The sequence below is a fragment of the Drosophila subpulchrella genome, chromosome 3L, assembly GCF_014743375.2.
Source record: "Drosophila subpulchrella strain 33 F10 #4 breed RU33 chromosome 3L, RU_Dsub_v1.1 Primary Assembly, whole genome shotgun sequence".
NCBI classification, from domain to species: Eukaryota; Metazoa; Arthropoda; class Insecta; order Diptera; family Drosophilidae; genus Drosophila; species Drosophila subpulchrella.
In genome coordinates, this window is record NC_050612.1 from 27,786,131 (window position 1) to 27,811,495 (window position 25,365).

General features: G+C 38.4%; 4 protein-coding genes across 5 annotated transcripts in view; 2 read left to right on the forward strand and 2 right to left on the reverse strand.

Moving 5' to 3' along the window:
* LOC119552851 overlaps positions 1–25,365 on the forward strand; it is a 123,661-nt gene that overhangs the window by 1,404 nt on the left and 96,892 nt on the right. Inside the window, exons 1-2 of one of the 2 annotated variants that reach the window (XM_037862726.1) lie at positions 11,236–11,253; positions 15,696–15,731. The gene's annotated coding sequence lies outside the window, so the exon portion shown is untranslated. Of the gene's footprint in view, positions 1–11,235; positions 11,254–15,695; positions 15,732–25,365 lie in introns of those variants that run through there. The other variant, XM_037862725.1, reaches the window with a different exon arrangement.
* On the reverse strand, positions 267–1,105 carry LOC119552852. The gene has a single exon (XM_037862727.1). The coding sequence runs from the start codon at positions 826–828 to the stop codon at positions 400–402; it is 429 nt and encodes a 142-aa protein (XP_037718655.1). The 5' UTR covers positions 829–1,105; the 3' UTR covers positions 267–399.
* Positions 4,163–4,456, forward strand: LOC119552543. The gene has a single exon (XM_037862163.1). It carries the CDS (start codon positions 4,163–4,165, stop codon positions 4,454–4,456), a length of 294 nt encoding a protein of 97 aa, XP_037718091.1.
* On the reverse strand, positions 18,337–18,687 carry LOC119552854. Its single transcript, XM_037862730.1, has one exon. It carries the CDS (start codon positions 18,685–18,687, stop codon positions 18,337–18,339), a length of 351 nt encoding a protein of 116 aa, XP_037718658.1.

The window sequence follows — 25,365 nt, forward strand, 5'->3', positions numbered from 1 at the left end:
TACTTTGACCAGGTTTTTAAAACAATGTTAAGCATTTGATTCTTATATAATTCTAAACAATAATTTTAGAATTTTAACTTTTAAAATGGCAAGTAACAACAAAAAATTATGATAAAGGATTTCTTTTTTAATTACATCTATATAATTAATTATATTTAATGATGTAAGGAACAACATTTGGTATCCTCTACTAAAACTAACTTTTAAAAAACCCAAACAAGTAAATTAAGAAAACTGGTTGCTATTTTTGTTTTGATTGGTTTATTTCGTATTATTTTTTTACATGTTTTTTTTTGCTTATATACAATATCATGTTGTATGATTTATAATCGTCAACAGTTAAGGAAAAAATGAAGTGGTTAACTAAGGAATTTAAAATTGCAATAGAAAAGGTTTGACTTAGACAAAGATCTCTGGCCCGTAGATGTCCATCCTGGAGGATTGGCCGTTGGAGGAGCGGGGTTTCGGTGGAGTACTCGGCGCCTTGACACTCACATTGGTGGCAGTGTTCCCCGAGGAACTGTCAGCATTTTTGCCGTTGCTGGCGGAGGAGGACCGTTGGCGTCGCATGTTCCTGAGCTGATCACGTAGATGCTCCTTGTAGACGAGCTCCCTCTTGCAGGCCTTCAGATCATCCAGGCTGCACTGCTTCATGTGGCGGATGGTGCGGGACACCAGGCCATCGATTATGTGGATCTTGGTGCGGGACAGCCGCGTGGGTTCCGCATGACGGCGGGTCAGTTCGCTCTGGTACTGGAACAGCAGATAGCCCACGCTCGGACGAGCTCCGCGTCGGTGGTTGGCGTTGGCATTACGTTGGCTTTCCATTTCTCGGATATTATATCTTATGGTTTGGATACTTCTCGTTGAAAATATAAGTGACAGGGCGAGCTGTGACTGCTTGGCAGCTTGAGCCGTGAATGATGTTCTGTTGCTCCTTAACAGGATTATTTATATCTGGGGCGCTTAGCTACCTGTTGGCCCACGGACTGACCTGCTGACTTGTGTGTGCCGCGTAATTACCTGGAGTGCTCCGGTAAAACCAGATCCTTCCTCCTTTTTCGCCTCTCTATTTTTGATCCCTCGAAAATGTTGTTAAATGTTTGACATCTCGGCCCAAAGTTACTGTACCTGGCTAGCCACACACGTGTGGGTGGCTCTGGGCTTTGAGTCATGCTGGTGGGTTGCGCGGCATTTGGCCGGATGGAAAAAGTTTATGGCTTGACCTTTTGCCTAAAGACATTTCAGCTGAGCTGGCCACTGACAAAGTATGGGGATAAAGCGAAGATTATACAGTGACTAAGTGTCTGCGGATTGCGTTCGATCGTTTTGAGCCATGATTAACTAGTGAATAGCTCTTGATGGTGGACTATTTGTCAATGAAACTAAGCTGGTAAAACATTATATATTTTTGAATGAAATCAAATATCTTGTCAAACATAAAAATTTAAATAATCAGATTAGTATTTTTGTTATGAGAAATAATTGTACACAAATACAAACACAAAAGTATGCATATGGGAGTTTATTCATATTTAAATTAAATATTTGAATCAAAGATTATATAATAGGTACTGTTAGCGATACTATTGGCACGATGCGAAGAAAAATAGTTTCAAATTAAAATCAAAGTTAAGAATCCTTAAATTCACCGTCATTGCTTGATATTTTTAATTATTTTGTGACTTTCAATGTGAGATTTTTAAAGGGAACACCTTAACAAATATTCAGTAGTTCACAAAGATTTATATTAATTTTTTGCGATGCTTAAAGTGTGTTCAAATGAATTATAAAAGGTTATACAGTGAGCAATTTTCAAATCTTAAAGGAGTCAACATTTTATTGCTTCTTCTGGGCTCAGCATCCTAGGAATCACACTTAACTAAACCATTTCTCAAGAAAATCTCACACTTTTAACACAAGCCCACTGCAACTGAATGATTTCCCTCCCAACTCTCGGCAAATGAAAAACATTTATATTTAATGAGTTGCCATGAAGTGATAAATATAATCCCAAAGTGGCACTCGTCCACCCGTTCTCCTTTATTTTTTGCGCCACAGCCAACGACTGAAGGACTGCGTGTTAAATATTTATTTATGAACGGATGTCTGCGACCTTGGCTTGACCCCTCTTCGCCATAAATGCGATTTAATGTGGGCTGGTTAGACGATTTTCAAAATGCTTTTCATGTAATTGTAATTTCACTTAACGTAATTGACAGGGCCCCCGCTCTAAAAACGCACCGAATCAAGTTAATTTCAACTTAATTACGACCAAAGGAAAGTGAAAATTCCCTTAGCATTCATTGTCTGGTTGGGGCTTATCGAACGAATTCTTTTGAGGAGAATTTATAGAGCTGCATTAAGACCGGCATAATAATGGTTATGGCCATAACAATGACCAGTGAAAGTTGGTTCGGATTTTATGGTAATTCTTTGGTGGTAAATAAATGATGATTCAATGCCCATTTGGGTGCTAAATGCAAGGCCCTTGAGCTGCGATGCGCCAATGATGATGATTATGATGATGATGTTGGTGTTGGATATACAGAAATCATTATGATTGTCTCGTCTGGCTTAATATACGATGGAATATATGCCTCGACACGCACAGACCTGGTGCCCCAGCCATCGGATCGAATACAAATCCATTTCGAGGCCCAGTTCATTGAGCGCGTTGAGCTGGAAGCTGTCGGCGAGCTGTCAAAAGCAGTTGGTCAAAATGCCTGCTAGCCCGCACGGCCTTTTTAGCCAGCCCCTGGGCCACCGTTATGACCCTAGCTCACCCATAAATCTACCTGCTACCTGATGATTACCCTACCTCCTAACCGAAAATGGGCAAAGGAGGATGGCATGGGTGCTATAAAACGCTGATGCCTGCACATTTGCTTAATCCGGCGCGTGGTCTTTCCCAAAGTTCTTAATCCGGTTGCCAAATCCTTTTGTTTTCGCTACATTTCAGCTACTAAGTGCAATTATAAAAGGCTTATGCCATCTCTGACCTGAAAGAACCCTCGACCCGAGCATCCACTTTCGTTATGAATTACCTGGAAGTAGTTAAGTTGTTGCAAAAAGTCTGGTCTTTCGGGAACTGCAGTTATGCTAATGATCTACATTTACATACGCATCTCAACGTCCCATGCAAATGCACACACACATGTCTAAGTTGTAAATCGACGTACTTTACGTGGATGTCACTCAGGTGCCGAGTCAGAAAACTCTGGTCGTTGGTTTACTCGGAAATGGTTTTAAATTTTTTTAGAACTTCCACGCTGGGGGTTCTCATTGAGGTTCCCCAAGAATTCCGGGGAACGATGGGTCGGTGAAAGGTTTACTTTGGGCTAAATGCAATGAACAAATACAAGTTCTTGGGAATAATGCTAAGAATTTATGGGAATGCACCGCTGGGAATGTGGTGGGAAAAAGCTATTACAATAGTCACAGCATATTCTTCATTGTGATAAATTAACTCAAACATCTTGTTAACAAACATGATTAACAATAATTTAATGGATTCCCTATTTTCATATGCAGAATATTATTACCGCTGGGTAAGGTTTTTATTATGTTATAACAATAGTAACCATGTTTTGTAGTTGTTTAGGTAACTAAGAAAATATTTTGTTCTTGACTTTGGTTCTATAGAATTTTTAATATATATTGAATACACATATTCTATTGTTATTATTTTCATTAATGAAATTCAGATTTGGTAACCCCGCCATCTGGTTGGTTTCTTAAATCCCTTCCTCTAAAGTCTGTTCCAGAATATTCTAGATTTTTAACAAGCTCGTGCAGGATGCACAACTGTATTTATTTAGTCCTGGACTCAGTTTTACTTACCCTTTTCCCGACATTAAGTGTAATAATGTCTGGTCAACCGAGCAAAGGCTTAAGATCCAAAATGGGGATTAGAGCGGATTAGGTCATGAAATATTTTGGCACAAATATTTACAGGGGAGACAAGCGGCACTTGACCTGTTTTGACCTGACCTGTCTGCTCAACTCAGGCAATCAGGTAGCAAAACATAGGTTCAGTGTGATACTTAAGAACCATAACCAGGAATAGAGGATATCACTCGGCGACGAGAAGTCAAGGCGAAAGGAACTCGGAACTTTCACCCGGCAAATATCTAAAGAATACATATCTTAAATCCGAACAATGGAGAGCGAAAGGATGCTTAGGCCCACTGTGAGCTATCATCTGTTCCAGTACCGCCTCGAATTGGCCCGTCGGAATGCCCGGCAGCTGCGGCTTTCCCGCACCAAGATCGAGATCACCGACGAGCTCATCTCCAAAACGGTGCGCAACCTGAAGACGTGCAGCATGGACGACCTGAAGGCGGTCAACCGGGAGCTTCTGTTCAAGCGGAAACTGCGGAGCAACGTGTCCAAGCTGAAAAAGGAGGCCAGGCATCGGCAGCCGGGCGAGCAGAATCGACCCAAACAGGATTAGTGGCGTATCAATCAGACCGCGGTGATTTATTGTATATAGCTTGTGTAAATAAATACTTTTGATAAGACTTTTGCATTGAAAACGCTTTTGAAACTTGTTCATTTTAATGGTCCCAGGGAGGAGAAAAAAACTGGTAGCTGATTCAGCTCGGCTTTGCTTAGAGCTTCTCGTTTGCATTGAACCATGGGTACACTTAAAAAAATATATACGAATTTTAGATGTATACAAAATGAGAGGTTTTAATTGTACTTAAATATGGTGGTGTGTTACTAGAAATTACATGTTGTCCAAAAAAATTTAATTAAATTTCTGTTGCGAAGTACAAACGATTTTTTTGGACGAAAATATTTTTTTCTTAATTCTTGAACTGCTGTTAAATTAAATTACTCAAATATATAGTCAATAATAAAAAAATTATCATGTTTTCAAATTGGATTTCTCTAGAGAGTTGACTTACTTTTGTATTAAACCATTTGGAACCACCAGAAGAACCTACTAGTTTAATTTCATGACAGTTATCAAATTATAATTTTGAATATTTTCTCTCTGTGTAAAAATTAACGGCAAAAGCCAAGCAAAGTCACCCGAGATCCGCTCGAAAAAGACCTCTGACAAGCGCTGACCCAAACCAGTTGGAAACTTTATGATCGCTGCTTTTGTTATTTCTTCTCGACTCTGATTTTTTTGCCAAACCAAACTTAATTAGAAATTGCAAATGCAATTAACAAAAAGCAAACGTCCAAATGCCAATGTTTTAATAAAATTTTAATTCGATATATATACATATGTGTGGCGGTATTAAAAACAAGATATACAAAGATTGGCTGACACTGAGCGAACGCGTTGGAAACCAAACAAAACTGGTTCGTTGCATAAATTAACGAAAAGGCAGCGGCCACAAAGTCAAAGAGTGAAGTTAAGAAGGGGGCGGTGTGGGAGCTGTGGCAGTAAAATGAGCAGAAACAAAAAGTTAGCAACTTGCTAAAAGTCAGCGAAATAAATAAAAATCAGCCAACGTTAACAGACTTTAGCTGAAACAGTTTTGCCATTGTTTCGGCTTCCTTTTCCACCAGAGTCCGAGCTCTAGACAAATTTATTTCGTGACATTGTTCAATTTATGTGTGTCCGTAGCTCCTCGAAAATGTTGTAATAAAACAAGCCCAGTTCATAGATCGCAACAGATGTCGCTGTTTCGAGTTGCTGGCGCCAGCTCTCGAAATAATTGCGGCGATCATTCTTGCTTTTAATCCCATAAATCATAAGCTGTATACAGATTTACTGTGGGTTTTATGGACTGAAAATGGTTTTTAAACTTTAACAACACAATTATTTATTTATATTTTTATCTTTCGATGGTCTTTAAACTTTTGAAGATTTTTTTCATACCCTCAAAGGCTTATAAATAAATATAAATATTTTTATAGTCTCGAGATCTTAAGACACTTTAATAATCTCTACTAAAAATCCATTCCAATGTTATGCCTTAATTCTAACTAGTTCAGCAAAAATCCCCTATATTTCCAGCAATATTTCATAATTCATCAAATACTCGATTTCAGGCATATCAAAATTGTCATGCCTCTCTCTTTTGATTAGAATTCTCTTTCTCCGCCAATCACAAATTGTTGGCTTCAATAATTCATTGTTTTTGCCGCCGTCAATGCTTTTGGCAACGATTATTGAAGGACAGGCGGGCTTAGAATCACGGACAACAGACAACAGACAACTTGAGGTTGCTGTTCTACTTGACAAATGGATTTCTGTGGCCTGACCCACGGCGGCAATGGCTATGGCTATATCAGCAATGGCAACAAAATTCGCTGCGGCATAGGAAAATCATCAAATCACGACTTTGAGCGCTTTTGATTGACATGCACAAAAAGGAGCAAAAAGCGAGAGAACAAACATTAAAAGCAACAACTACCGCCGCCTGATTGTCGTTCATAATTAAAGCCAGCGGCCCGAGGCTGTTGCCAGTAAAAATCACAAATTTCGCAATAATTCTTTGGCGTCACCAGTCTCTCGAGGTGACAGAGAACGAATCTAACAGTTCAGGCCTTAACCACCGAGAAATTATCTATACCACATAACCAATACGCCCCGTTAGCCAGTGCGCTTATTAACGCATAATTAGCATATTTAGTGTGGCTCGAAGATTGCATCCCGCCGAGCAATTACTTCGATACCCTGCCTTAGTTTCTCTTGGTTACAAGTGACATAGTATTATTTAGCACTGAGAGAAAATACTTAGCAATTTTTATATATGATGAATTTGAGGCATTTTTATTATCATTAAAGATAACTTTATGCTAGAATATCAGTAAAGAAATATTATTTGAAATGTTTTAGATCTTCGTATGATTTTGTATGAGTCTAAAAATATTTAAAGAACCCATAAAAAAAATATTCCATACCTATTTAAAAATTAACAATAATAATAACAATTATATGATTTTAAAGACGGCATTAAAGTTGATACATTTATTTAATTCAAGTTCTATAAAATAGAAAAGCTTTTATAAACTGTTAGGACTCTTATTGATTTTTGAACTGCAGTTTTTTTGATCAGCTCATCGAAGCAAATAATTTTTTTAAGTGTGCTCATTTCAAGTTAAGCCTCATTTAGTGCCGCACTCTGTTACCATTGCCACGAACCAATTGACCAACCCACCAGACCGCCAGCTTCCACTGCTCACCCCTTCCTTACCCCTTCCTAACCCCTTCCTAACCCCTTCCTAACCCCTTCCCAACCCCCTCCTAACCCCTTCCTAACCCCTTCCTTCACCACCATTTTGACCGCTGAGCTTGTACCGTTCACTTTGCGGGCTTTTTAGTCGCCAACGCGAGTCAACAAAGCCAACAACTACAAGAGCAACTAAGGCAACAATTGTCGCATTTGACATTTAGCTACAATTACTTTTTTTAGCCGTCTTTGGTTGCTTATATTTGGCATGACTCGCTGGCCATATCTACTACCCCCTTTTGCATTTCCATAGCGAAACTTGTTATAAATTTTAAATATGCACACTCTTTATCCGCGGCCACTTTTGTTTTCAAGGTGTTGCGGTCAATTAAATGGCGACAAAAATGTTTTTTCCTCGTGCACAGAAAAAACAGCTGACATGAACAGAGATTCGCTGGGTTATTTTTAGAAAGTCGATCACGTTTATGGTGGGTAAATCGATTTAAGATTGTGCTTAAATGGAAATAAATAATAAATATTTTGACGAGCAGAGTTTATTGCATTTCGATAGGCAGCTTTGGGTAGGAATGCATAATAATAATACTACGAAATATTTATTAATAAGAAATATTTTAGAAAATTTGTTTTCTTTTTTCTGTTGTAAAGTTCCCCAAGATTTTGTACTACAGAAAAGCGTATAGTTTTTTATTTATACATAACAAACGAATCCCTGTTTAAATTGTCCTTTTCTGGTGGCATTTCCTTTGTTTTCTGCAACTCCAGTCGGGCCAAAATAGGCAACCTGATGCCCCTGTGACTTGCATTGTGTCTCGAAGGTGTGGCCGTTGCACTTTTCCACATCCAACGATTATTCTGCGGTGGGCGTAATCCACCAAACTGGTATCGGAATTGTCTGCATGGCTCCAAAAACCGACTTCTTGGGGCGGTGAGCCCCAGTGAGCCTTTCATAACTTTTGGCATTTACAATATTTAATCATATTTCGTGAGGACCGTCCCGTCGACGGGCAGAAATGTCGTTCGAGCGTAACTTATGGATACTTTGTGGGCCTGCATCTACATCTCCATCTCCATCTGCATCTTTCTCTCGGCAATTTAACCGTTTTCATTTTTTATGCATGTGCATTGCATTTGTAGCTTATTTGCATTTGCGGTTGCTGGCGTCGTCATCCTTGTGCTGGGTGTCTGCCATGCAATTTGCAGCAGAAAAAAATACAAAAAAATTAAGAAAAAGCATACAAAAAAAAATTGAACCGAACGAGTGCCAGGCGCCGAGCATTTTGGCAGCATTAAATTTAATTTTATTAAAGAAAAACTTTGCTCCCATATATGCATGTGTGTGGGAATTGCACAAATGACAACAGGCGCAAGTTGCAGTTGCTGCTGCTGTTGGTGTTGCTGCTGTTGGTGTTGCTGCTGCTGCTGTTGTCGCCACATGTTGTTGACGTCCATGTTGCCGCGGTCCGCCTTTTGTTTTATGGTCGGTTGTGCGGGTGTCTCTGCGAACTTCGATAAAGTTTTTCCGTTTTCCAACGAGATTGAAATTGTGGCAATTACGTTACTTGCCCTTTGCACTTTTCAAACCAATGTTGCTGGTTGTCTTCTGTGGGCTTTACCGCTTCAAGAATCCCAGAAGCAATCCTTTGAGTTGCAGTGCTGCATCTTAACCTGTTCCCTGCTGCATATTCATTTGGGCGCCCAAGGACATTCATGGCTATAGTCATTATCATCAGTAAAACGGCAGCTGAAATGGATTCGTACATATACATGGAAAATAAAATATTAAAAAAAAATTAAATCAATAAAAATACATTTTATAAGCATTTCTTAAAACAATGAAAATAAAAACAACAGAACAGGAATATGAATAGGTCGTTTTGAATTTAATTACTGAAAAAGCTATTATTGTTAAACAAGTTTATTTATTATCTTAAAAAAAATTTGTCTTAAAAAACACCATAAATTCTGCATTTATAAAGCCATATTTATTTTTTTCTCTGTACTGGCAGAAGCAGAAGCGCTTTATCGAAATACTTCTCATCATCATTTGCATATGTTACACTTTATTTATTGTTGCGGTTGTTGTGTTTTTCTCTCTGTTGTTATTCGCGCATTGCATTACAAAGAAAATGGCGTTATGGTGTTATAGGTGGAATGGGTTTACGGATTGGGGCGGCAGTGGGGTGGCGAATGGGAAGTTTTGCAGAAGAGCTGATATATAACTCATACGCAATGTTAACCTCGCTCTTTCTTGCTCGCATATTTATAGCAGTTACGTGAGACTTTGTTCATGTGACAATTGCTTTTTGTTTCACAGCTCGGCTCCTGCACACGCTCACATGTGTGTTCATTTTGTCTTATTTCTTTCTGTTTTGTTATAATTTTTGGGAGTTGTAATTTATGTCATTCGATTGTGCAAGAATTTTGCAAACATTTGCTGTTGGCACCTCAGCGTTAGCCTGATGAATGGCAGCCTTTCAGGTTCTCGCTGAAGTTAATTAAGTGGGCACTTAAAAAAATGAAATTGTGTTAGTAATTGTCGCAATTTTGTATATTTTTTTTAGATATTTGATAACATGATGTGCATTTTTCGGTTCCCATTCTGGAAGCCATTGGATTTACGGCAAAAATCGAACATGACAATCGGCTAAAATTGTGACCCTCTTCAAAGAGAAACTTTGTACGTAGAATGTTAGAGAATTCAACCACAAACTCATAGAGATATCCCTCATTAAAATCGGGATCCAATAACTGAAGTTATGGAATTTAGAAGTGCATTTTTCGGATCCCATTCTGAAAACCATCGGAAATACGGAAAAATCGAACATGAAAATGGGTTAAAAATGAGACCATCGATTCAAGGAAATATTTTAATGTAGATTATAAGAGATTTCAATTAAAAACTCAAAGAGGTATCCCACATCTAAATCGGATTGGAATTACTCAAGTTGTGGTATCTTGAAGTGCGATTTTGGGTTCCGATTCTGAAAACCATTGGAAATACGAAAAAATCTAACATGAAAATGGGCTAAAATTTTGACCCTCTTTAAAAAGGAAACTTTGAATGTAAATTGTTAGAGAATTCAACCACAAATTCATAGAGGTATCCCACTTTAAAATCGGGTTTATATAACTCAAGTTATGGATTTTAGAAGTGCAGTTTTTGAGGCCATTCTGAAAACAATTGGAAATACGGAAAAATCTAACATGAAAATGGGCTAAAATTTTGACCCTCTTTAAAAAGGAAACTTTGAATGTAGAGTGTTAGAGAATTCAACCACAAACTAATAGAGGTATCCCGCTTTAAAATCGGGTTCGGATAACTGAAGTTGTGGAATTCAGAAGTGCAGTTTTGGGTTCCCCTTATGAAAGCCATTGGAATCTAGAAATGGGTTAAAAAGCGTCTGTGATCTTTTTTAAAGTTTAGAACACAAGGTATGAAGCTAAATGATATGATGGTAAATGATACCCTTCTACTTTTTAGAATGTTAATGCTAAGTTTTCTTACAAGCCATTTTCTTGGAGCCCGCGCATCGCCTTGTAATTGAATGGAACTCAGCCCCCTTTGCCGACCAGATCATTATTGGCCAACAGCCAGGGGAAATAGAGGGGAAGAAGGGGCTTGGGCAGTATCATTTTCGCATTTTGATGTCCGATTACAGGCGGCAACGCTAACTAGAGCAGCAACAATAGAAAAAAGGTACAATGGCAGCAAGGCAGCAGAAGCATCAACTATTATGACAGCGACTGGCTGAAGCAAAAGCAATTTGTTGCACTCACTCAGATACACAAATGCACAGATACACAGATACACACAGGCAACCTAGCAGATAGAATTGTATCTGTGAGAGACAACTCAATGCTCTTGGCTCTCTGCTGTATGACTATGAAAAATGGATCTGCTCCAGAAGATTTCAGTAATCTCGTTCGTCACACTTGGCCGCTCAAGTACAAATTTATGAAGACTCCGACAGTCGTCGTCGTCCCTTTTTGACCATGTCCGAGTGGGTTTTATTAACTTGTTCTAGCTGCAAGAATGTCACGGTAGAGTGGCCAAAGTGTCAGTGGATAAGACATTCCGATTGCCGGTTATGATGTAAGTTCAATAAATTTTCCATTGCAACAAAACGCCAGACAATGGCACCCGGCAATCAATGTTGCCTCAGCTAATTTGCATGGCAATCTTTTGCGAAATCCCAGCTAAATGACTCCAGTGTCGTATTGGTATGAAAAAAAAAAAATGGGCGTGTTGTTGAAAGCGGCAAACAATTAATGTGACTACGATGGGCTTAATGAACTTTGGCAAAACAAAAAAGAGTGGGAAAAAGGGAAAACAAGCGATTGTCTTTATCACCGCCGATCGTTATCCCTTTCACATTCGATTTAGCATTTAACGATGCACGAAATCAGCCTCTCCGGTGCCCATTTCCACAGCGATTTCCCATTTCCACTTCCCTCCCGACAATTTCCACACATTTTTCAATTAATTAAACCAAAAATATTCCTGTTGCTTCTGTTGCAGCTCTTCGGCCGGGGCCTTTTACAATTGACGTAAAATATAATTAAAATTTTTCATGTCAATACGCAAAGCGAAATCGGAGTCGAGGGACCGGTGAAGGGGCACAAAAAGTCAACGCGATGCGACGCATTCAATCAATGTGTGGCAGACAAAATGCAAAATGCACTTTTATTGTATTTTAAAACAAATTGAAAAGCCAACAATTCGCTGTAGAAAAAAAATCAGAAAGTGTTGGCGGGGGCGGAAAATGGCATTACTACCAAATAGTTGTATGCTCTGTAAACATTTTTACTAAAAATTGTAATAAGGAGTTAGGAATAATGGCAAAGCTTTATTCTTGTTTATTTTAATCACTTTTATCTGAACTAATTGTTGACAATTAACTCTTCTGCTTCACCAAAAGATTAATATTAAAACAGCTCCTTTATTTTTGAAGTCTTTGTTAAACCTTTTTTTATAACATCATGTCCAAATCATCACCCAAAAATGTTTTTGCTGACCTCGATCCCCATCCGTTCATAAATTTTCATGTTGCCCTGTCATGTGATAATCAGAATTTATGGTTTAATTGTTAGATAATAGAGCAAAGAATTAATTCCCATGCTCCCATGGCATTTATAGCAAACAAAGCCCATCACATGTCAGTTTTGGGCTAGGGTATTTCTGCATACATTGCTGTGCAATAATAAATATTTTGTTTGGCTTTTGTTTATGTAGAGCTTCGCTTTTTGCAAATGGTGTATGCCTTGCCATTTTTTGTTGCATTTAATCTTGCATTACTCACGTTGCAGCTTTGATTTTTGCTGTTGTCGGCATGTAAATGGGCTCAAAAGGGCGGGGTTTTTGTCGCAGCATTTTTACGCCTGCCTAGTTGTATGTTTTCAGCGTTTTTACTTTCACCACACCGAATGCAAAATTGTCAAACACAAATGCCGTATGAATTTCAGTTTCGGATTGGCCAGCCCAGCGGGAGTGATTGATCAATGTCAACCCAAAAGTTGGCCACCGATAACCGATATGAGGCACCTGCATTTGCGACCCCAAACATCTTTTCACCTGCCTTCGCAAAACGCAGCGTCAACATCATTATGGTGGTGCTGCTGCTGCCTGATTTCTTTTGACGAAAGCGCAAAAATTTTCCTAATGATGCCGCGCAAATTCAACTGCAACTAACTGTTTGCCGTACACCCAATGCCCCCACCGATTTTCCACTGCAGTAATCTGGTCATGGCCAACATGGATGATTGTTGACTTTTATGATTTCCATTTCTTAGCATTATTATGGACGTGTGGCAAATCAACAGCAATAGCAATAGCACTAGCAAAACAGCAAATAGAAAACACCGCAGTAGCGGTACGAAAAACACAACGCAAAAAAATCAATAGAAATCCCCCGGATGGATGGAAACTCTCCCCCGTTCATCTGCTGCTGTGCGTATGCCATAAATCGTAACAATAACTGCTTGCCACTCGGCCAGACAACAAGCAGACATCGAAGTCGAGTTGGATTCGAGCTGGGATTCGTACTCCGAATCGGACCCAGAGTTGGACATGGACTTGGAAATGGACATGGACATGGAGCGGACGCAGAAGGCGGCATACGATTTCACTTGACTGACAAACAGACATAAGCAAAGTGTTTGGCTTCACTCGCCCCATGCCGTTGTTGGCCATATCCCTCAAGTGACTTTCTAAGCGATTCCGAATGCCTGCAACATGAAAAATGTGGAGCGAAGGCAGTGCCACAGTGCAGCTGTGGCAGTAGCAAAAACTCAGCTCAATGCCATTATCATTGGGCATCATATCCCCAATTACTTGTAATGTACGTACTGTATGGCTTCATAAAACACCTGGATCTCGGGATCCTTGAGACTTCGGTGTACCATCTTTGGTATGGGCGCTTCTTTTGTGATTATTGGGATAATTGCCTAACCCTCTTATCTGAGCAAAGATTTCCCGCGAATTATCTGCCATAAATGTGAAAAGTACAGGTTTCATATATTGCCATAGTGGATCTTAGGTTCTATTGAAGTTCAGAAGACGGTTTTTGGTATACGAACTTTTCTGATGCTTGTGATTAAAGAAAACACTTAATTTTTACAGCTACTCTAAATTTTTACCGAGAGTTGGTAATTACACTTCCTTATTGCGCCTATAAAGAAAACTTTCTAGCAGAACCTACTGGATCTCGGGGTCTAAAAGTGTTTCGGGCACCAATTTTGGTATACCAAGTTCTTTAACGAGAATCTTTCGTTCGGAAGCCACATCCTTCTTCTCCATAAGGTTGTTCAGGTCATTTATCCATCTCCCATCCCATTTTCCCAACCCCCCTTCAACTCGTGTCCAGTGTTATGTAGTGTACTCACAAATATTGTCCCACACAACTCATAAAAAGCCCATTTATAACTGTTAACTTGTACAAAAGTATTTACAGACGATTTAGCAGCTCACAGAATTACAACCATCGCCACACAATTGCAATTGTTTATTTGTGTTTACTGCTCTCACACCGCCCACTTTGGCAGCCTGCCCCTCCTCAATGAATTTTCCCCCCGTCACTGGCCCGCTTCTTCTGCTTTGGCAACTACTCCATCCATCTCCCCCCTTTGGTAGCAATAAAAAGTGTTGTTATTTGTACAATGTTGTTTGTTTGTGCCGGAGTGTGTTTTTTGTTTTGTTTGCCATTATTGTTGCTATTATTACAGTTGTTGTTACATCGGTCGTTGTTTAGTGGCCAACACAGCTGCTGCTGACACGCAGAATTCAATGCAACAAAAAGCAGAAGAAGCCCAAGTGCAAAACAAGTGTAAAAAAAGAGAAAAACCAAATAAACAAACAGTAGCACAAAAAATCATCGAGCGAACTTAAAAATGGTAGAATCCAAAGTTTGCCATTGTCCCATGGCTGAATGAACAGAAAGACGAGGGTATGTGAACTTTCGAAGAGATGGGGCATCAAGGGGTTAATGATAACATTTGAAATGGTGTGAAAAGGTTCCCACACCAAAGGAATATACAGAAAAAATAATAGTTCTGTATTAACAATTAAGAAAGTTCCTAAAAATTCATATTTCTTATAAGTCTAATCTTTCTTAATAAATACAAATTATATTATATCTGGGTAAATTGCTGCAGCAACTATTGTGCTATGGACTTTTATATGCTCCAACAGGTGAGCGTATTAATTGAAATTAATTATTATTCTTCCTTATTTATTTAAAACAAGAATGTTCTCGGGTTGGGCAAAAAAATATACATATTTTCTCACATTAACGTGTTAAAACGATCGAATATTACTTGCCTTTGGCCTACTGTGATGAATAATTCTCAAGGCCTTAAGTGAACTGTGCTTATGGCCTCATAATTAGTTAGGTACACAACATTAGAATGTTAGATAAGTGCTGTATTTGAAGGGATTTGGACAGCCATGTTCACCTTAGATAAATTATTAGGTTGAATCTCATTATCGAAGCTATTCGAAATGCGAATCGATGATGATAAATTAGGTAAGGTACCAGCAAGCAGCCCAGTTCAATTCATAAAATTAAGCTGAACAGCTTAAAACCTTATTAGAAGTGGAATACGCACATTAGAATGCGTATTAAATTCACAGGGTATTTAAACAGCTTATTAATGAAGCCCATTACATCAACAAACCAGCAGTAACTCAAATGCTATGAGCCCAAAGTACATAGAGAAAATTCAGCAAAGAACAAGCAGCAAATTTAGTTTGCATTGTTCGTATTTGTTTTTTTCGCCATTGCCGTTGCAACAATTACTGCAGCGTAAAATAAAGGAAAAGTAAACAAATGCACTTTATCTGCTGGCCAACAGAGTGCAGCAGCATTTATAGAAAAATGGGTTATGAAAAACAATTTGAAAAGGTATTAAATTTATGTGTGTCCCCGCCCCTGGCCTGTTGTAAAATGTTATATGCATATACGCAGTCCGCTGTCAGCGGAATTTCTCATATTGATTCTGCCTTAAATAATAAAAGCTCTTTTTCCTCTTTTTTTCCAGCGTTTGCAGCGTTTAATGGCCAATGGATAAAGTGAGGTAAGTGAAACAAAAAGCCAGAAGGGGAACGTTTTTGTAGCATTGCTTATTAAAAATAGCTGGCCGGTGGAAAAAAATCAGCTTAAAGTGCATGGGCAGAGACACATAGACGCAGTCACGAGACTTGTTGTAGTATTTTTCAAGAATTGGGACAACAAGGCGCATAAATAACCGACATGCCAACAAAAAGAAAAAGCCTGTAAAAAACTAAGCGAAACTCGCCAAGATACTGCACTTAGAATAGTAAACAAGCGATGGGGACTAGGGTTGTTACACAGGGATTTTTTGTATATAACCTATGATATTATATAAATGAAAATGTTGCTTATAGATTTTGGGAATAAATTACATTCCACGCTATATGGTTTATCTTGCATTTCGATTCGTATGGCAGACATTTTCATTAACTCCTATATGTTTTAATATTTTATAAGCAACTGAATTGGATAAACATTGGACATCTTGATTTTTAAAGTCAGGTGGCTTAAACTTATAATTATTTAAAAAATGTTTTTAGGATTTGACAAGGTATTATAAGAATTAGAAAAATTGGTTTTCAATCTAAACAATAAATAACATTCCAAGATAGCGTTACTTGGTAGATCATTAATTTTATTCTTTGACAAACTTTTTTTTATAAGATCTTATATATTTTAGCATTTTATAACCAACTAAATTGGGTATACGAGTATATGAAAGAAGTTTATAATTAAAAATAAGCTTATAATTAAAAATAAACAATTTTATAATGTCACTAGGTATTGTTCTTTAGTATTTGATAATTTAGAACTTTAAGATATTGTCCTTAAGTATTTGATCATTTAGAACTTTAAGGTATTGTTCTTTAGTATTTGATCAATTAGAACTTTAAGTTCTTTTAAATTAAGTTTAGAATTTTTCGATAATAGATCTGTTTTTTTCTGTGTGGGTGCAAGGAGCGAGTGTGTGTAAAGGAATTGCAACTAAATACGAGAGCTAAGATGAAACGCAATGCATCCCGCCCCCTCTGCCACCCCCTTGGCATTTCCCCACCCGGCCCACAGTGGGAGCAAAAAGAAAGCGCTCATACCGGTTTTCCGCGGCCCAGAGACACTGCGAGTACGAGTATAGTACACGGGGACAGGTTTATTTTCCCGTTGGGACTGTGTGACAAATCAAGCGAGAAGCGAGAGCGAAGACAACAACCGCGGCCAGAGAAAAACCAAATAAAAAAACGGAGAAGACATAGCCTTCGTGCGGGAAAAACGTCAATGGCCAGGAAAATTCTGAGAGGGGGAGTGGGAGGGGGTGGTGGAAAACTGTGTGCGAGAGGGACGACACCACACAGCTGCGACGCTTCGCGTAATGGCAGCAGGAAATTGAAAAAAGTTGCCGCGCGCTCACCTTTGGGCGGCTTCTGTTGCATTTCCTTGCCTGTTCTTGGCGCTTTTCTTTTCCACGAGGTATTCGGTGGAAATCGGGTATATATTCTATGCATTCAACTACCTTGTAAAGTGGAAAAAATGTACAACATTCAAAATCAATAATCACCAGATTATAATTGTAATTGGTTTGTCAAGATTTTTATTGAAATACAATTTATCAAATATATTAATATACCTAATACTAAAATACTTTTAATAACCGCAAGCCTTTCAATTGACTTTAACCAATAAACAAGTTTGTTTTTAATACAAGTTATCTCTTACACGTTCACGCCTTATTTATGGTTTATAGCTTATACTAGTGACTAACACATTACCATAAAAAGTTTAATGATTCACAAAATCTTAAGTACAAGAGAATATATTTATCCATAAAACTTTCCAGCTGCCAGCTACGCACAAGGTGGTTAATAAAAATCACATTTATTGCCATATTTTCATAGTTACTTCTTTCAAACAAAAAAACAATTATCTTTCAAATAAAATTTATTCGTTTTTGGGTATCTTAAAGTCGTTACTTGGTCGTCATATTGCATTTTTTCCTGTACTTGACAGGCGTTCCCACCTTAACCGCCTAGGAAAGAGTGTCAAAAGTCAAACACTATTGCTTGTCTCAGCCCCGATCTTTTGAGTTGTGGGAGTCACGCGGAGACACAGTTTTTTCGGTGATTTATGATACTTTACTTGGGATAGCCAAAACTAGTTTAAAGTCCCTGGCCTGGAATTGAAGAAATGCAATTTTCCAAACGTGCCTGAATATTCGCGAATCTGAGTTTTTACAACTTTGCTTTGATATTTTTACCATTTATGATATGATTGAAAGCCAGAGTTGTTTCTTAATTTGTAATCTGATATTTAATTAAGTTTTTAAAAATAATTTTGACTTTAATTACTAGACTTACAAAATAATTCATATATTGTTACACACTTGTAGATGTCATCTAATACAAAATAATATTTTCAAAAGAAAACTGTGACTAAGAAACTATCACAAAATATTTTCTTTAGTTATTTCTTATGGCTTTCCTAAGTACATATAATAATTCTAATATTTTTTTAATTACTCAGGCAATTAGAACGTGTGCCTCAGAAGTCTAGATTTTCTTGTTTGCCTCTGTGAGCTATAATACTCTTAATAATACCTAATATGGCTATCAATTAATTAATTAATGACTTCCGTGTTATAGCTTGCCGATTTCCTGGAGATACTTTCGCTTGCGTTTCTGCTGCTTCTCGAGCTGCCTTTGCATATTGGTGCGCAGTCGGTCGCGATACTCCCGTTCCCGATCCAGGGCACTCATCTGCTGGGAACTGGCCTCCGCGTCGAACTCCGGGTCAAAGGCCGTCTCCCATTGGCGACGCTGCTGCAGCTGGATGAGCTCATTTGTCAGCTGCAGCTTGGTGCTCGCGATTCGCATCATCTTGCGCCTGGGGCGCCCCAGCTCCCTGCGATGCAGATAGAGGGCATAGCTCACGGATTTCTCCGTCCTCTGGGTGTAGTCACTATAATAGTTGCAGGAATACTCAGACATATTTTCCTGAATTTATTTTCTCTCCTATCTGTGCTATGCTATGCAAATTGAAACGCACTCGTCGCTGGTTTGAGGCCAAATGATGCAATCAGTGCGTGTGCGGGCGACTTTTAAGCCAGCCAGGTAGTTCGATCAGGGTTTCCCGGCCTTTCCCAGGTATGCAAAAATCCTCAATTTATTGCTGCACATTGTAACTGAAGAGCTCAATTAGGGGGGGGCCAAAGGGAGGGCGGAGTACCTGCCCTTAGCTGAAGCTAATCTCGCGCCGCGACTTCAACCGATTACGTTTTCCAGCTCAGTTGCTGCCACCGGTGTCATCGCCTTCAGGCAGAATATAAGAATATCTGAATAGAGAGCTCCAGGTTCAATGCAAATGCAAATGTGCTTTGCATGTCGCCGCTAATTGGCAACAGTTGTCGATGCTACTGTTCTTTTGCTGCCACACTCGATTCCCTCCAGTCTCGCTGCACTTGGGAAAAAAACTGGTCCTCGAACTACTTAAGTCAGGGAATAAAAATCCCAACGTCCCGAAGCTAAAACATTATGGAATGTCATAAAAAATATAATGAAGATTCACCGATAAAAGGTAATTAATTCTTTTGGGAATAAAAGGAATAAACTGCAAAGAATATAACAAGTCGTATTGTTCGAAAATTACTCAGCCTTTCTCTTTGGCTTTGCCTTTGAGCAAAGAAAAATCGAGGTTTACGAGGTTCCATAATTTATACTCATAACTTAAATAAGTAAAATCTGCAAAAAGCGTTATTATAAAATCAGGAGATTTATTTCCACTTTATTTCTTCAATGCCTTGATAGTAATAATAGCTGTTAATCTTTAATTTTTAAGAAAAGATGTTTTCCTAAAAGGTAACAGGCCAAGCTACATTTGGCTTACTTAAGTATTCTAGACGCTTAAATTCTTTAATCAGGCATGACAATAAGAAACCCCTTAACTTCCCAAAATAAAATAAAATACCTACGATATCAGATTAAGTCTTTTTTCAAGGTCTGATATATTTAATCCCAAGACTTCATTAATTATTCACAATTAGTTCTCCGTTTACTAGAGCATATTCTTTTTTCGCTGCCAGAAATTTTGTGTTAGTGTAGGTTTTCAGTTCTTTTTTACCCAGTTGGACGTGACCCGCATGATTAATGGACGCCGTTATGCTTTTACGGCGAATATCGCAGCGGCCCTGCGAGCGGTACGCGTTTAGAGTCCATGTCCATGTCCACATCCACATCCATGTGTGTAATTCGAGCGCATGCGTCGCTGCCTTTAGAGGTGTTGCATAAGTCGGCGCCATAAAATGAACCGGCAGAAAAACAATAAAACAGCAGCAAATTAGAAATTACCTTTATGTGCAATACGAGCTAACGCAGAAGACAACAAAAAATACGAAAAAGCAGAAAAAATGGTAACAAATTTACACACAATGGGCAGTTAGGCGGTGTGGTAGGGGCATTGCCTTGTGGCAAATGTGCGTGGCATTACATCAGCGATTTCTTTTGGCCAACTCTGCATCTGCGGCCTCATTAGGCCCGGGTTAAATCGGAACTGTAGTTTCCAGGCCGGGGTTAAATCGGAACTACCAAGGCGGAAATCCAAAGGCCCGATATGTTGCATTTACCACCAACTGTTTTCCCTTTAGTTGAGGAAAAGCCACTGCTAATTAACCCACATGACCGAAGAGTGTGAAGTGGAAATTGCTCTTCAGATTTTCCAGTTCTCGTACTGCAAAAAAACAAGAAGAAAAACTTTGGTAGCCCAGCTGCATTACAATGTTATCCAAATGACAATACGCAAAATATATATAAATATCTCCCTAAAAAGTTTTCCGGGTGGCGACAAATTTCCAACTGGCACAACTCCATGTAGCAACAAAAAACATCACGCAGTAAAATAACTATAACAAAGCAAACAAAAAGATGTAAAGGGAATATTTTCCACATCAAAATGCACATAAATAATAAATGGAACCAGCCAAACGACCAGAACAGGAACTCGGAACCCGAAACAAAAGCTCATCGAGATGCCCAGAATCGTAGCGAACTGAAAACTGAAACTGGAAACAGCAAAACTGAAAAGCAGCAAAAAACATGGAAAATGTTGGTCAGCAGAGGAGCTTTTGTTTTTTCGGGACAATTGTTAATAATGAAAGCGCTGGCAAAAATTATGAAATTAATTTTCCAATTTTTATTATGCAACAGTTGCTGGGCTCCTCAAAATGCAAATTGACTGGCGCATGCAGAAAGTTGGATAGCCGGAGTGGCGGAGACCCTTTTGTGGATTCTGCATTGCCCAGTGGATTACCAGTACGCCCCCTGGAAAAGCCCCCTCCCCGCGCCATTCAATTATGGCCAACACAGATACACACATTCGCATGCAGGCACGCATCCGTGGGATTTCAGTCCGACGGGCTGCTCAACTTTGATTAGAGTTAAGCCCTAAATTAGTTGCTGCCGTTGGCCGCGTTGATGGCACGACCTTTAGGCCACGTTAATGCTTCCTCTTTGGGCAGTGGGAATGGGCCTCTCGATGAAGTCATCGCGGTGGTAACGGATGTGGAGTGGGTAGCTCAGATTTTACATTGACATATTATCATGCGCCTAAGATGGGGAAAATTAACCATGAAATCTCCTAGCTTACGGCCCAGTAGCTATTGCTAGAGGCAATTTGTAAGTGTCTTAAAACCAGATTATAAATAAATAATTAAAAAAGATAACCATAAAATATTGGTTGTGATTTTATTTCTACACTTTAAAAATAAGGAATATAGTTTTAACAAATTTAACCTATGGTTAGGTGTGCAGATGTTCCCCGAATACTATTTCCGCTGTCTCCTTATGGTATTCCCCAAACATTAGACAAAATCTCGATAAAACTTGAGAATGTAGTTTTGACTTTCAGTAAAAATATCTAAATATTATACGTATTGTTCTTAAATAAATATCATTGTTCAAAATATACGAAATTTATTCTATTTTAAAATCGATATATATTTAATAGTCTTTTTACTATATTTTAAAATGTACCTAAATGTATTTGAGAAATTTTTAGCTAGTAATATATATTTTACATTATTTATTCGTAGCAAATAATGTAATTTTTAGATTAATTTAAATTTCAGGTTCAGTTTTTCAGTATGTGTGATACCTAAATTTCTTAATTCTTGCTTACAAAATCCTTTGACTTAAGTCTGATTTTTAAGGTATCCCTCTGTCGAATGTGGCTCATCCAGTTTAAGTTGACCTGGGTCACAGATTGTTATGTCATTAGGGCCGCAAACACACAAACACACAATCCAATCCGCCGTAAACAATTCGAGTGTTAATCGTTCCAATTCGGACGCATCTGTCCGCCGGACAAGGCCGAGAACAGCGGCAACAATGGCCGGAACGGAAGAGCTAGAGCGCCACTTCCGAAACTTAGTTGATGCCAACTTATTAGCGAACACCGTTTAATGGGTCCAATTAATGTCAACCAAGTTGGCGGCGTGTTGGCCAGTGATTTCTGGGCGATTTTCTGTGGGCGCCTGTGGGCCAGCGAGTGAAATTCAGTCGAAACGAAAGTTTCGCTGGCCATTGATTGGCTCGCTTCGCTGCACGCGAACAAAAAACGGCAAGCCAAGTCCGCATCGCATCGAAAACTTTTTTGGATTGAACATTTGTAGAAATGCATAAAAATTAATTAACAAGCGAGCAGATGCCGCCGACCAGTTTTCGGCCAAAAAATTATTATTAGCCATTGGCGGAGTGCGGACTGAAGTCTGGAAAAATTAAAGCAAAAGCATAAGAATTTTTAATTGGCTTTTCTGCTTCATCTTCTCCCCGGCTATTGTTGCTATTATTCTTGCTGTATTTGTTGTGTTTCCTACTCAATGCCGTCGTCATCGTCGACTTCTCGCACATTTAAGCCTAATTAACTTTCTACTTAGAGCTCAGTTTTCATCTTCTCACTGCCGAGGAGAGTGGATATGCACTGGGCGAAACTAGAGGTGAATAAGGATTTCAAGTGTATTTTGATTCTTAGACACACTATAAAATATTTAATGCATATATTATTACCATCTTCAGGGCTTGATGATTCTTGAATGCAATCTGAAATATTTAACGCATTTATTTTTATAATTTTAAAGGTATTTTAATTCTTTAATACAATCATAAATATTTAACGCAACTATTGTTATCATTTTAACGGTATTTAAATTCTTAAACACAATCTTTCTTTTATATAATCTTAGGATAATGAGTAACACAATCCTGCAAGCAATATTAAACTTCCTTAAAATATTTTAGAGAATTATATGAAAGCAATTGTGGGGAGTTAGTTCATTATGTGAAACTTCATATGAAAAGGTTGATATAATTTGTATTAAAACGACGTATTTTATTAATAAGCTAAATTATAAATATCAAGAAGAAATGAAATAAAAATGAATCTAAAATATCTTAAAACGTTTTGATCTTGTAAGCCAATGTTTTTCATATTTTTTTTGGTGTAGGCCTTCTTCATCTGGATTCGCTTCGTTCCTTGGCTTTGGCTTTCCGTGCATTTTGCATTGTTGGCTTTTTGTTTCAGCCCCTTTCGTCCCGTCGTGCCTCATTGTGTTGGCCGCCTTTTGGTGCTTTTTAGCTGCTTTTTCTACTCTTGCACTGCGTCAACTTCTAATTTCATTTGAAGCCTCCGCCGCTGGCTTTGATGATGCCAGGGCCAAGCGCAGAACTTGCTTTTTCTACTGCTGCTGCTGCTCAAACGTGGCCAACAAGGTGAAAAGTAGGTGAATGTTAAGCAGCGGCACCAACAATGTTGGGAAAAACAAAAGAAAAATGGCAACAACACCAACAATGACAAAGAGTAAACAACATTTAGCCAAAGAGTGAAGAGTGGAGTGGAGAAGTAAAAATAACAACCAAAAACAAGAGGACACACAAACAACAAAAGGCTGAAGACAAAACGTGCCAAAAAAGGGTTTGAGCCAAAAACAAAAGACAAACAAACAAACATATTAACGTAAAATGTTGTTGCCCCGCCGATGTTGCCGCTGTACATGTTGCTGTTGCTGTTGCTGATGGCACCGATAAGTTGCCGCTCGCTACTGCGGCAACAGCAACTCAACGCAAGTCTGGGATCTGAAATATAGTATCTGCGGAATTTTCATCTGGCCCCCAACCCAACCGGAAGTGCACATTAAGTGTTTTTAATTTCCAGTTTCGCACAACTTGAGAACTGTTTGCAAAAGAAAAGCGAAAGGCGCGGGCGTGAATGGAAAGTGTTGCTGTCTTGGCCTCGCACAAATCATTTTGGCCCATTCTTAAAGCTGTCAAAAGGGAAACTTGTGAATCGCTGACAAAAGGGCACTGAGAAAAACATGATGATAGGGAATGTTTTATGCTGGTAGATGTTAAGTGTGTAGATAAAGAAAACTTTAGAGCCATAAGTTAACAAGAATTTACATACTTCTTTAATATACGGAAACTAAAATTTATTTTTATACTTAGGCAATCCCTTACATCTATCATAACGCTTGGGAATCATCATTAATCATTTTCGAAATATGCCATTTGGTTTTAAGGCTTACAAATTATTATATTTGTAATTAAATTTTATCTTTACATCCAAAATATAATGTTCTGTTGTTTCTGGTACCTAAAAATGTAATTAAAATTTTTTGCCAAGGTGTAAAATGCTTTTGAAATCGCGTCTTTAGATGTTTGTCAATAACTTACAACAGCGAAGGTCTTAAAGTGAGCATGGGTGCTGTCATCTGTAAAGCAAAAGCTATCTGACCTTGAAAGATGATGCTCAGCAAGATAATCCAGTGCTAAAATCGCGTGCAGTTTTGATGCATTAAATTTCGAGATACAAAGATACAAACAGTCGCACAATTTTCCTCTTCCCTGAAAAGTACAATAGACGGCTAGAGATTGCAACAAAATGGTGGAAAATAAATGCAGCAACTACCATTTTTAAAGCGAGCATGTGTGAGAGTTCATGGGGTGTGTGCTAACAGTTTTTTCTGCGCATTGTGTTTCAGCTTGCCAAAGTTGAGCTTACTTTTTAGTTTATTTTTCTTTTTTTTTGGCAACGGGGTTGAGCAAAAAGCTTTACAAAACATTTTCGTGTGAAAAATTTGATTAAACCTTCGCGCTGGCAGAACTCAATTCGTTTTTCCATAATGATCGGATTTAACGAAAAATTTAATTATTATTTTTTCCTGCCCTGCAGCTGACTTTGACATTAATCATCTGTGCAGTGTGTTGACTGGCCGTGAAGTGTTAGCCAGCTGATGAGCCACTAACGGACATGGGCAAACAGATTTAAAAGCCATTTACTAAGCAAATGTGCATCTAACTGCATTTAGCGAACGCCACTTGAATTATTCACGTTGAGCCTGCGGGCATTGTGCGTTCTAGTGCACTGGAAAAAAATAGGGTTCTGTGGTACCTTACTTGATATCAAAGGAAAGAACAATGTAAATCAAATTCTTATTTGTCTATAATTTTAATTGGCTAATTATTTTTAAACATAAATTTTGATTTATTGTTTGTTCTTTACCTATTTTAGTTGGTAACTACTAACAATCAGCTTAGATATTAAGTAGCTTATATTTCACTTAAAAGGCTTTTAAAAACTGTAGAGTAAATAGATACAGAATAAATTTCCAAAAATAAAAT